General features: G+C 49.5%; 1 protein-coding gene across 14 annotated transcripts in view; it reads right to left on the bottom strand.

Moving 5' to 3' along the window:
• The window catches only part of Fgfr1 (fibroblast growth factor receptor 1), a 55,143-nt gene that overhangs the window by 13,804 nt on the left and 28,076 nt on the right, over positions 1-13,263 (bottom strand). For 4 of the 14 annotated variants that reach the window (XM_005362454.3, XM_013352021.2, XM_005362455.3 and 1 more), the window contains exons 3-6: positions 10,420-10,461; positions 3,945-4,211; positions 2,141-2,230; positions 1,716-1,888 (exon numbers count right to left, since the gene is read on the bottom strand). In XM_005362454.3, coding sequence (XP_005362511.1) covers positions 1,716-1,888; positions 2,141-2,230; positions 3,945-4,211; positions 10,420-10,461 — 572 coding nt within the window. The remainder of the gene's footprint in view (positions 1-1,715; positions 1,889-2,140; positions 2,231-3,944; positions 4,212-10,419; positions 10,462-13,263) is intronic. The other 10 variants (XM_013352017.2, XM_026786895.1, XM_026786897.1 and 7 more) reach the window with 6 other exon arrangements.

The raw sequence follows: 13,263 nt of genomic DNA, 5'->3' as shown, positions 1-13,263 counted from the left end.
AGAACTAGAAGTGGTGGTGGTGCGCACAGCTTTAATCCTAGCATTCTGGAGCAGAACAGGGTGATCTCTGAGTTCCAGGCTGATCTACACAGAGCAAGTTCCAGAACAGCCAAGGCTACACAGGAAAACCCTGGCTCAAAACAAGCAATCAAACAAACAACCCACAAATAAATAATAATAAAAAATACAAAGAAAGAAAAAGATCTATCACTACTTTTAAATGTGTGTATGTATACGTGCATATGCACACGTGAGTGTAGGTGCCACAGAAGCCCTGGAGCTGGAGTTAGAAGTGGTTGTGAGTTGCCTGGTGTGGGTGCTGGGACCCAGACTCTGGTCCTCTGGAAGAGTGGTATATGCTTAACCACTAAGCTGTCTCTCCAGCCAGCCCCTCCCTCTGCCTTTTTTTTTTTCTTATACAAGAGCAATGAGAAATCATACATGGTGGCACTTAGGATGCTAAGACAAGGGGAATGGGCATTCCAGGCAAGTTTGGGATATATGGGGAAAAAACAGTCTCCAAAGAGTCAAGAAGAAATGAGAAGAGAGTCTAGGGGAAATGAGACCTATTCAGGAACCTTGTGGAGACTCAGATCTTTGAGGGAGAGATTCTCATTGAACTGTTCTTCCTATAGATAAGAACTTGACCTGGAAGGACAGGAAGAAGCTGATAAGCATAAGAAGTGCCTAATGGTGTCAATAAGCCACACAACAATTTCACACGCTGTATTTCTTGGCAGAAGCCTAGCGAGTTTATTCTAATGTTCTCTTGTGGGGAGGTGACTGGTTTTTCCTTTTAGGGCTTGGGGGCTGAAGATGTGACTCAATGCTTGGTGTGCAGAAGGACAAGGAAAGGGAAGGGAGGCGTGGATTATAGGCACTGACAATTTAGAAGATACCTACACACTTTTTATCTGATAATTTCATTTCCAGTAATCTGTCCTGAGAAAGGTCCTTTAAGACAGCCAGGTAGGGCGGCACACATGTTTCTTTAATCCTAACACTCAGGTAGGGCGGCACACATGTTTCTTTAATCCTAACACTCAGGAAGCAGAGGCAGATAGATCTCTGTGAGTCTGGGGGCAGCCCGCAGAGTGGGTTCCAGGTCAAGGAGAGAGACCCTGCCTCAAAAACCAAAGGAAGAAAGGAGGGAGGGAGGGAGAGAGGAGCTAATGACGGTTGGTGAGGTGGCTCAATGGGTAAAGGACTTGCCACCAAGCCTGACTCCTGAGTCTGTTCTTCAAGACCCACATAGTTGAAGGAGAAAACTGACTCCTCCAAGTTTTCCTCTTTTTAAAATAATAATAATAATAAATCAAAACACTGCACTAGGCATACATCTGGTGCACATACATATATGCAGATGAAACAATCATAGATACAAATAAAATAAACTTTAATTAAAAAAAAAATCCCACCTTTAAAAAGGGAAGTAAGTTGGGCAGTGGTGGCAGGCCTTCAATCTTAGGGCTCAGGAGGCAGAGGCAGGCGGGGATCTCTGAGTTCAAGGCCAATCTGGTCTACAGAGTGACTTCTAAGACAGTCAGGGCTACACAGAGAAACCCTGTCTAGAATGCTAGAATGTACCCCCCCACACACACACAAAGGCAACTAAAACAAACTCATAAAGGTATTTAATATGGGTTTCCTATTCCAGCCCTCCCTCCAATGTCTTCTTCTGAATTTTTTTTGGATATGAACACACATGTACGTACCTTATAGCCTCCAATCCGGTGGTCAGGTTTGAACTCTTTGCCGTTTTTCAACCAACGCAAAGTGGGATTGGGTGTTCCGCTGGATGGGCATTTGAACTTCACCGTCTTGGCAGCTGGCACCGCATGCAGCTTCTTTTCCATCTTTTCTGGGGATGTCCAGTATGGAGCTACAGCTGTCCAGGAAAAACCAAGGTGGACAGATGAGGGTGGCGGGAGTGGTCAGGCTCGGAAGCCAGGGCCCAAGCAGGATCGCACGCACCTCATCTATCTGCTCAATACCTCGGGCCGTCTAGACGGGCAGGAGTCAGGCACCATGGCCCACAAGGCCCTCTGAGCCTCTCTCCTCCCAGTTAGGCAGGCCTTTTCCCCTAAGTCTCAAATCCCATGTCTCAAAGGCAGTAAATAGGTAGAAAACAGTGTCTCACGCCTACGGTTTGGTTTGGTGTTGTCTGTTTCTTTCTCCTCTGAGGAGGAGTCATCGTCGTCGTCATCATCCTCCGAGGAGGGAAGCGCATCTGTGAGAAGAAGGGGGAGGTGGGTCCTGAGGTACTTCTGAGCATCTCTCATCAAACCGAAGTTGCCTCATCAGGACCAGCTCAGTGAAATCACGGATAACACACCCACCCATCCCATAAGGACTCCCAATATCCCCAAATTTATTCTCAGTGACAGTCTCTGTTTAAGAACCGCACGCTCCAGTACTCATCTTGGCCCAATGCACTGCCTTCTGTCTAGAGTCTAAACAGCTCCAGCAAGGCCAGCACTTTCCCCCCCAAAATTTATTTAATTGTAGCGTATACACCAAGGCCTTTCAGCTAACAGTACCACCTGGGTACCCACAATAGCAGCTGAGGAATCGGTATTCTTTGAACATCAACCGCTGAGAAACCCATAGAGGTCTAGACACTCTGGGCCTTGAAGCTACTTCTAAAACCCTAAGATGAACAAACAGCCTGCTGTCAGGAGCCTCTAGTACAGAACTGCTGAGGGCTGGGAGCTGCCTGCTTTTTCTTTCTCTTTCTCTTCTTTCCCGCAAAGATTTCATTGTAATTTATGTGTATGTTTGTGAGTCTGCATGCACCATGTGCGTGTAGGAGCCTAAGGGGGCTGGATGGTATGGGATCCCCAGGAACTAAAGCTACAAGCAATTGTGAGCACACTGTGTGTGCTGGGAACCAAAGCCAGGTCCCCTGCAAGAATATCAAGGCTCTTAACAGCTGAGCCATCTCTCCAGTCCCAGAGCTGCCTTTTAAAATCGTTGATAAAGACAAGCTCTCACATGTAGAGATGCAGACCGAGTTGGCTTCAACGTCACAGAGATCCTCTGGAGTGCTGGGATTAAAGGTGTGCACCACCATTGCCTGCTATAACTGCCTTTGCTCCCCATTTAAAAACAGACCGGGTATGGTGGAGCACACTTTTAATCCCAGCACTTGGGAGGTAGAAGCAGGCAGATCTCTGAGTTTGTAGCTGGTCTGGTCTATATAGTGAGTTCCAGGATTCCAGGACAGCCAGGGCTGTGTAGAAAGACCCCGTCTCAAAAAAAGGGGGGGGGCTTGCTACCAGGCCTCTCTACTCCCCCTGCCACTCTTGGGGTTTAGGGAACCAAGTTCCCCAATTGGGGACACGTTCTAAATGATGCCTGGGAGAAGGTACCGAGCCATCTCTTGACATCAGAAGTTCCACCTTTTCTTTCTCAGATCCTGGTTTTGTCAAAATCACATTCTAGAGGAAGCATAGTCCCAACCACAGAGCTCTAGGCTTGCCTGGTCACACTCAGAATGTTCCGTGAGATAGACAACAGGTGCGTTATTTCCCACACAGTCAGGACATGGCAGGGTACCTGAGTCCTTCCCAGAACAGCAGGGACCTCACAGCATATGCTGCCCCTAGGCTCCAATTGCTAACTCTAGGCCTTGACAAGATGAAGTTGGCTGAGCCCCACTTAGCATGACTGGGGTGTGCTGTGGTGGGGGAAATCACAGGGTCTTAACAGCCCAAAGCATCAAGGTAGTATCTTAGCAGCCCCAGGTCACTGGTCTGGCATCTGCCCTATCTGGTCAACCTCTTGAGAGCTAAGCCACGCAGCGGGCAGGGAGCGGTGTTAGTGGGCAGCAGCTCTGAAGCAGAGTAGGGGGCAGATCACTGAAGGGAAGGAAATTGGCCTCCCTTTTAAAACCAGCAAATAAAGTGGGGAGGAGTGGACACGGTGAGGGCTTTGCTACCAACCTGAGACATTGACGGAGAAGTAGGTGGTGTCGCTGCCAGAGGGGCTGCTGGTCACGCAAGCGTAGAGGCCAGAGTCAGCGGGGTTGGAATCCCGCACCTCCACCTCCTCCCCCGTGATGCGGGTACGGTTGCTCTCCGCCAGCTGCACCCCGTCCCGCAGCCAGTTGATGCTCTGCACATCATCTCGCAGCCGGCAGCGAAGCTGTAGCAGGTCACCAGGGTGGACCAGGAGAGACTCCACTTCCACTGGGGCTCCCCAGGGCTGAGCTGCAGCCACCCACAGGGGCCAGGAAGAAGAGCCAAGTGGGGAAAGGAGGAGGAGAGAGAAAGGGAGTTAGGTGAGCCACAGGGCACTGCACTGTCCGGGCCTCAGTGGAGGCCACAGAGCTGGGGACCGGACTGTGTACCCGTTGGAAATGATGGGCGACCTGAGACCCCCAGCTCTTCTCCTCCACCCCACTTCTCCATAAGTCAAAGAAGAAAGAGGTCGAAGTTAGGAAGCAGCTGCAGCAGCATTAAGCAGTGTTTCAACTTCCTCCATCCTAAGGGGAAAGGTCTTCCTCTATCTAGAATGCCCCCTTCCCCAAATGCAGCTCAGTTCTTTGCCAAGAACAGCCACTTCCCACCAGAACACCCCATTCCTTTTCAGCCCTGTCAGCTTCAACTCTTCCCTTTAGTGGATAAACCCAACCCGTCACACGCCCGGCAGCCCCCACGCCCAAGATGAGAGCAGGCATTTGCTCGACCAGGACTCTGGGTACACATGACTCAGCGAGGGTGGGGGCCTGGCCCTCTAGCAACACAGATGCTCATGTGGGAGGGAGGGACAGCCAAGGAGAGGTCAGCTCAGGGGAGCCTCCAGAGAACAGGTGTTAGGCCCAAGGCCTGCAGCTGCCACAACTGCGCATTTGCTCTGGCAGCAGACACGGCACACATAAACCCTTTCTCATCCGCTGCCTGGGCGCACACTCTCCTGCACCCCGCTTTCCTCCTCGAGAGACACAGGGTCACACTGTGGTGGTGTGAATAAGCATGACTCCCCCCCAAAAAAATGAGTATATATTTGAATGTTTGACCCCCTAGTTGGCAGAACTGTTCTGGGAAGGATTTGGAGGCATGACCTTGGGGGGGGGGTGTCACTGGTAGTGGGCTTTGAGGTTTCCAAAGCCCAAGTCAGGCCCAGTCTCTCCCAGTCAGTCTGTCTCTCCCTCCGACTTGTGTTTAAGATGTAAAGCTCTCGGCTACTGATCCGGTGCTGTGCCTGCCTGTCAAGCTCCCCACCTAGATGGTCATCCACTTACCTGAAACTGTAAGCAAGTCCCAAACTAAATGCTTTCTTCCTATGAACTGCCTTGGTTCTGGTGTCCCTTCACAGTAACAGAAAAGTAGCTAAGGCACGCGCGCGCGCGCACACACACACACACACACACACACACACACCTAGGCATCCCAGGCAGAAGCGCCAGAACTATCCTGAAGACCCGATGCTACAGAGAGCACCCACCCCCTTGTGCTGGAGGCAGAGGCGGGTGGTTCTCAGTGAGTTCGAGTCCAGCCTCGTCCACAAAGTGAGTTCCAGGATAGCCAGGGCTGATACACAGAGAAACCCTGTCTCAAAAACAAAACAAAACAAAACAAAAAAAAGAATGTACCGTGCCTCTCATGCCTGCCACCTGCCTAGGCTCAAGTGGAATTGGGCGTAGGTCCCTGGGACTCTGAAACAGCTCAGCCCCTGCTCTGACCCAGGCTTTGCCTCTCTCCAGGTTCTCACCAGTGTTCAGACTGGCAGCTACCCTCTCCTAGAATCCAGCTCTCACCACCATCTGGTGAGAGGATGGGATGGATCGCCACTAAGAGCTGCCCAATTGAATACTTACGGATCCAACGACCTGGGCTGTCTCCCTACTGTCTTTCTTCCTGGATTCCCTCTGTCCTTTGAACTCCATCCTCAACTAACTACAAACTTGAGATCTCCCTGTTTCTGCCTCTGTCATTTGGGGATTCTGAGTACCTGCTACTATATCCAGGCTTTTTCTTTTTTTTAAAGCAGGGTCTTACTTTGTAGCCCTGGCTGGCCTGGAACTCAGAGATCCACCTGCTGCTTCTTCACTCCGAGTGCTGGGGTTCAAGGTGTGTATCGGCACACCTGACTTACACCCAGGCTTTTAGTTTCTGAGACAGAGTCCTGAACTCACTGTGGAGGGACTTCCTCAACCACACTTTTTGGCAGTGCTCTGCATGGGCCACCGAGCTCCAGCACTGTTTCTCATCTCGATGAGTGTGTGTTTGTGTCCGTCTGTGGGCGTATGCACGTGAGTGTGGGTCCCTATGAGGATGGGAGGCGTCAGATTACCTAAAGCTGGAGCCATGCAGGGTTGTGAGTCACCTGACGGGGTGGTGGGAACCGGCTGGGATGGCTCCTCTGAGATTGGATCCTCTTAGCCACTGTTCCAGCTTCTCCCTTCTCATCTGAATGGCTCTCTCTGGAGTGCTCCATTGATTTGTACTAGAAATCGTAGGTACATGGGGGCCACACACGGTTTTTCTCCCAAAGAGCTCAAACACTGTCATCGATGAGCCTGAGGATTCTCTCCTAAATACTGGGCCACGGAGAAAGTCAGACTCCTTTAAAAGGGCCTGGGTACCAGAAAGGCTGGACATGTGTTTATTTCTGTGTATCTGGTTGAGGAACACACCACAGGAGAGCAGAGCACACGGCTGATTAAAAATAGCTGCATCAAACTATTCCTTCCTTTTTTAATGGGTTATGGTGTTGCCAAAAGAAGACAAACAGCTCGGAGTTGACCCTGAAGGAAGACAGCAAACGCTCCTCCTATCGATCCCATCTCATTTCCCTCGAGCGGCTGCAGTGATGAAATATTCTGATGCTCAGAAGCTGCACCAGCCATTGGTCAACAGTGAACTCAAAAGCTCTCAGGCTCAGCCATCAAACAGCCTTCTCACACAGATCCCAGAGACAAAATGTAGTTCCCAAAGAAACTTGGCAAAAGGGAAAAAAAAAGACAACAGGCATTGCTCCTAAAGGAAGGAGCCAGGGAATCTGCCCTTTTGCAGGGCCAAAACTTCAGCCAGTGCTGACCAGAGTAGAAAAGACACGCATCTCTGTGCTCCACAGAACTTTCAGGAACCAGCTTTCTTGTTTGCAGGTTGCCTCCTCCCACTCGTAGAGCCTTTACGTCGGGTTCATACTCCCCGATCCCCACACTCCGGTTTACATAGTCTCGTATAGCTGTCCTCATAAAAGTCTTGCCCTTGATATAAAGTAAGCCCCAAACTCTCTTGGCCTCCACGGTCCCTATCAACCTATCTTCCCACTCTACCCAACTATGTCCCTGCCTTGGACCCAAACCTGGCTGTGCCTTGGTACGGCTGCACCTTCCCTGCATAGGAACTGGACTTCTGCCGACAGCAAACAAAACCTCTTGTGTTCTCCTGACTCATTAGACAAAGTCTACCACCAGGAACATCCCAGCAGCATTTAGTCTACGATAGTGCTTAAGTTTTCATGCTTAATTCAGTAAAGACAAAAAGAAAAAACAAAAAACCAAAAACCTTCATCCAAAGGTTCTCCATTCACAGTTACTGAATCAGCAAACACAGAACCCACAGACATAGAGGACTGACTGTATATTCAGAGTTAGGAAACCATCCCCAAATTGCAATGTTAGATGATTTTATCTCCATGCTGCAAGAAAATTCATAGCCATAGACTCCTGCCTGGCCTTTTTATAGCCCTAGCTGTCCTGAAATACATTCTCTACGGAGACCAAGCTGGGCCTCCTATGTCATAGTATTTGTCTCTCTCTCTCTCTCTCTCTCTCTCTCTCTCTCTCTCTCTCTCTCTCTCTCCTCTCCTCTCCTCTCCTCTCCTCTCCTCTCCTTCCTTCTTCCCTTCCTCCATGCCTTTCATTTAGTTTGTTTTGTTTTCCGGGACAGGGTTTCTCTGTATAGTCCTGGCTATCCTGGAACTCCATATGTAGAACAGGCTGGCCTTTGTCTCCTGAGTGATGGGATTAATGGCGTGTGCTACCACCGCCCTGGCCTACTTCTTTCTTTGTGATGGTGGAAGAGTGTTTTGGTGTATGATCCGTCACATCCCAGGGACAACTGGAAGACATCGGGAAGGACTGTCTCTGGTGATAACAAGTGCCCACACCATCTCCTAAGAACTAGCAAGTAACTGGGAACAGAAGTGACTCATACAATGTTCATATCACTTAATGGCAGGACACAGAAATGGGTCTTTTAGAGGACTCACAAATCAGCCAAGAGGCTGTAGGGCATTGGTGGCCTTTTAAGTTGATAGTCGAGCCCTTAGATGTGTTAAGCTCTCACAAAACAGAGACAAAGTCATTTATCATAGGAGGTGACAGAAAGGTGACCAACTTGATACTTACCTGTGTTACTGTCCTGTAGAGGGGCCCTGACCTTGAACCTTGACCCTGTTCACTAACCCAATTGTTAAAAATTGTGTGGCCCTTACTCTGACAAACAACACTTGGCATTCTTTAGCTTCTGTGAGCTGAACTTTTTCAGTCAGGACCAATAGGCTAAAGTTACAGGAAGCAGGTTTATCAGCCAATGAGAGAACAGCTAACTGCTACTTGGAGAGGGTTTATCAGCCAATGAAAGAGCAGCTAGCTGCTACTTGGAGAGGGTTTATCAGCCAATGAGAGAGCAGCTAACTGCTACTTTTATTGTGAAGGCTCAGCCACTAGAAATCAGCATTTCAATTCCTGAAGAATGTGACTTAGATTAAGTACGGGACTAACCAACCAGCCAGATGGTTCCGGGTAAAGGCACTTACTTCCTGCCAAACCTAATGACCCATGTTTGACCCTTAGAATCCACCAGAAGAGAACCAATTCCTGAAAGTTGTCCTCTGATCTTAACATATACACAACAAACAAACAAACATAAACGTCTTCTAAAACCAGGTGGTGGTGGTGTACGCTGTTAATCCCAGCACTTGGGAGGCAGAGGCAGAGGCAGGCGGATCTCTGTGAGTTTGAGGCTAGCTTGGTCTACAGAGTGAGTTCCAGGACAGCCAGAGATACACAGGCTTGATGCAGATGAAAAAGCCCAGGAAAACAGGCTGGGCCAGTATTCCCTAAGACAGAGGGAAAGGATGTGCTAGCCCTATCCTGCTTCTCAAACCCGAGCAGAAGGGAGGACCACGCTTCAGTAATCTTTGGCCGCAAAGGGCACCAGAAGGAAATCTTTTTCATAGGGCTTTTACATCGATGAATGTGAATGAAACCCTATTGCCCCCTTCCTATCTGTCCCCCAAATATTTTGGCTACGTAACTTCCCAACAAGCCAAGGCGAGAGGGGTGGCATTTTTGCTTATGGCTGAGCTGGCCAGAAATGTTCCAGTTGTGTAATTCTGGCCTAAGTATGTTGATCAGATCTCTTGACTCTAAATCTGCTTTCTGTCATGAGCCCTACCTAGGCCCAAATCCATACAAATCTTATTACACTTCAGCTTGTACAGCGGTCAATAGAAGGCAGCCATTAAAGACTTCCCTGGGGACACACCTGGCTGTGGAGACCATAAATGCAGTACCCTCGTGCCGCATGAATAAACAGAGCTGGAAAAGCATTCTGTGTTAAAATATCACCTCCTGGGCCGGCAGGATGCTCGCTTGGTCAAAGACTGACTTGCGCTCCCCCTCCAGGACTTGAGTGGTGGAGAGAACCAACCCCTACAAGCTGCCTTCTGACCGCTGCACGTGCACAGTGGCAATCATGTACAAGCGCACACGGACCCCATCAGTAAATGCAATTTTAGAAACTTATAAAAACATATCACATCCTTCCCCAACCTTGGTTCTATAAAATCCAACCTGGGCTGAAGGCAATGCATGCCCAAAGCCTGCGTCTTCGTGTGACTCCACGAAGTCGGACAACACACGTTGCTGTTCACCCTGTGTGAAGCCTCCCCTCTCGGGATACTTAAACAACTGTGCAAACAAGATGCCCACAAACAACAGAGGCACGCTTTTCTCCAGGCCCCCATTTCATCAGCAAGCAGCCTTATGGAGTTCACGGTGTATAGCTGGACTTCCTTCTGTAGGACTACCAGCTCCCTGATAACAACATGGAGACTTAATTATGAAAGCCTGGCCTTAGCTTAGGCCTTTTCCCAACTAGCTCTTACAGCTCAATTTAACCTGTCCTTATTGACCTACATTTTGTCAGGTGGTCTGGTGGCCTCTGTCCCATACCGTTCCGACTTCGAAGCCTCTAGAAACATCCTAGATTCTTTCTCTCCTAGATTCTTTCTCTTCCCCTTTCTCCCTCAAGTCCCACCTACACCTCCCGCCTCGTTATTGGCCATTCGGCTCTTTATTGCACCAATCACAGCACTGCATCTCCACACGGTGTACAAATATCCCACCACAGTTGTGCTCGGTCTATTGTATGGCTGTGGAGTGTATCATATGCCACGTACCGTTGTCATCGTGTGCTGCCTCATCAAGCCCCCACAGCAACCCTGTGAAAGAGGTACTGTTAGTATATCCTTATTGCAGTCAGGGAGAATGGAGGTGCGGGGAAACATGGGGTTCATTTAGGAAATCCTCCCGGGCAGTAAGTGGGAGAACTGGGACTCAAACCCAAGTGCCCTGGACATTCAGAACACAAATCTATCCAGGATCCAGCTCACCCTTTGTTTACCTTGGGTTTTTGTTGTTACTGAGACAGAACAGGCTGGTCTTACCATGAAGCTTATAGTGCCCTTAATTTATGGCAAGCCTCCTGTCTCGGCCTCTGGAGCGATGGGATAGCATGAGTTACCACACACAACTTAGTTTCACCATGTCTTTCTAGTCCTTGACTGTTAGAGGATGATAAAGCCATTACAGTTCAAAACAGCGATGCCATCTAAGGTCCCCGGTGTCCCTTTATCTTCTTGTAAGAGATTCTAAATTGGCCGCTCTGGGCTTACTCTCCTTCCCTCTCCCATTTCCTCATAGGCATGGCCGGGTGGTGGTGGAACAGGAGGATCTGAGTTGGAGGGCCAACCTGGTCTACAGAACAAGGTCCAGGACAGCCTGGGCTGCACAGAGAAACCGTGTCTTACAACAAGACAAAAAAAGAAGCTTTCACCTTGCTGAGTGTAGATGTGTACAACCATAGCTCAAATCCCAACACTCAGGAGGCAGAGTCAAACAGATCTCTGTGCATTTAAGGGCAGTCAGGGCCACACACTGAGACCCCCATCTCAAAATAAACAAAGCAAAACCAAACAAGCAAAAGACCCCAGTGCTTTTAACTTGAAGGACCCCTCCGACTGAGCAGGTCTAGGGATGCGAGGTACTCTCCTCATGGCACACTCCTGATATGATGCCCCTTTTGGGCATTGCACGGGACACTCTGAAACCATGTCTGTTCACGATCATGCTATTGGTGCTGCTGCTGCCCACTTGAAAGATGTGGAGGCTGTGAGCCTTCCTGCAAAGTCACATAACGAAAAGGCTCGAGACGTCTGGTCAACTGTGTCCCAAGCCCCTCCCCCACACTTATCATCCCAAGCGTGTGCTAGACAGTGTGGGATGACCCACTGGTGGTGTGCACAGCAACGTCCTGGCCACAGGGAGACACTCCCAACTCTCACGCTGTATTCCCTGGCTCAGCAGACACCTGTCTCCTCACCCTTCACTGGCAGTTTGGAGCTGATAACCTCCGATGTCACCACCACACCACCCCGTCCTCACCCCTCCATCATCCCCCTCCCCCTTGGCCCAGGTCCACAGATGAGAGTTGTCAGAGAGGCCCAGGCTCCAGAACACACATGACATGCTGGCCCCTGTCCTCTTACACGCTGAGATCCCCAGGTTCTTTCCTCCTCAGGAACCCAGAGTTGCTGGGCATGGTGTCGCATGCCATAGTCCCTAGCACTTGGGAGACAGGGGCAAGCGGATCTCTGTGAGTTCGAGGCCAGCCTGGTCTGCAGAGAGGGTTCCAGGACAGCCAGGGCTACACAGGGGAACCCGACCTCAAAAAAACAAAACAAAATCCAGTGTCATTCCCGTTATCTCCTCTCCCCTGCCTCAGTGGTCCGGTCCCCTCACTTCCTCATTATACCTTATATTTAGCTTTTTGCCTTTCTAGAGACTTTGCATCTCTTAAATGTCTTTCTCTAACAACAGCAGCAGCAGCAACAACAACAACAAATTGCCTCCTTACTTCAAATTACTCCTCGCTCCTTCCTTGAACACTCAGGAGGAAGGCTGGCATTCCAGGTGCTTACCACCATGCCCACTTGACCTGGCGCGAAGGACTGAACACGGGACCTCCCAAAGTCTAGGTGAGCAGTCTATCACCAGCTGAGTGTGGTCCTTTTTTTGGTCTCTGAGAAAGAATCTCACTACATATCCCTGGCTGGCCTGAAACTCACCCACACAGACAACTACCTGCCTCTGCCTCCTCAGTGCTGGGATTAAAGGTGTGTGCAACCCCTTTCTTATGTGTTCATTTAGAGATGGTTTCCCCTGCCCTGCTCTGCACACTCCTCCCCATGAGGCATGAGGTGATCCAAAGTAAGATCCTCCTGCCTCAGCCTGGCCTTTATTTTGTTTTTAAATGTACCCCCGCCATGAACTTGAAAGTGTTCGTGGCTTCATTTGTATATCAGCCCTGTTGCCTGACTGCTAGAATGATTGATCTACACAGTGCCGCATCCCCTCTCAAAGGTCAGGAATGGTAATGACATCTTAGGCACCACAGGACTCCCTCCATAAAATCCAGACACAGGTCCTTTGAAAGATATCCCAGGGTCATCCCTGTTAATTGCTTTTGGTTGGGACTTTGGGGTTAAGAAAATGAAGGGAGGGCTGAAGCGATGTCTCAATTGTTAAGAGCACTGGCTGTTCTTCCAGAGGACCCAGGTTCAATTCCCAGCACCTACATGGCAGCTCACAACTCTATAACTCCAGTTCCTGGAGATCCAACATCATCACACAAACAAAACATCAATGCATATAGACTAAAGATAAGTAAATAGCTTAGAAAGAAAGAAGGAAGGAAGGAAGGAAGGAAGGAAGGAAGGAAGGAAGGAAGGAAGGAAAGGAAGGAAGAGAGAGAAAGAAAATGAAGGGAGAGCCGGGTGGTGTTGTTGCATGCCTTTAATCCCAGCATTCGGGAGGCAGTGAGTTCGAGGCCAGCCTGGTCTACAAGAGCTAGTTCCAGGACAGCTCTAGCTGTCACACTGAGAAACCCTGTCTCAAAAAACAAACTAACAAACAAAAAATTTAAAAAAAAAAAAAAAAGAAGGGAGAAAGGCACCTGGGTAACA

Source organism: Microtus ochrogaster, linkage group LG7_11, assembly GCF_000317375.1.
Source record: "Microtus ochrogaster isolate Prairie Vole_2 linkage group LG7_11, MicOch1.0, whole genome shotgun sequence".
Lineage (NCBI taxonomy): Eukaryota > Metazoa > Chordata > Mammalia > Rodentia > Cricetidae > Microtus > Microtus ochrogaster.
Note: the sequence above shows the minus strand (reverse complement) of the source record. Positions and strands in the feature narration are given on the sequence as shown.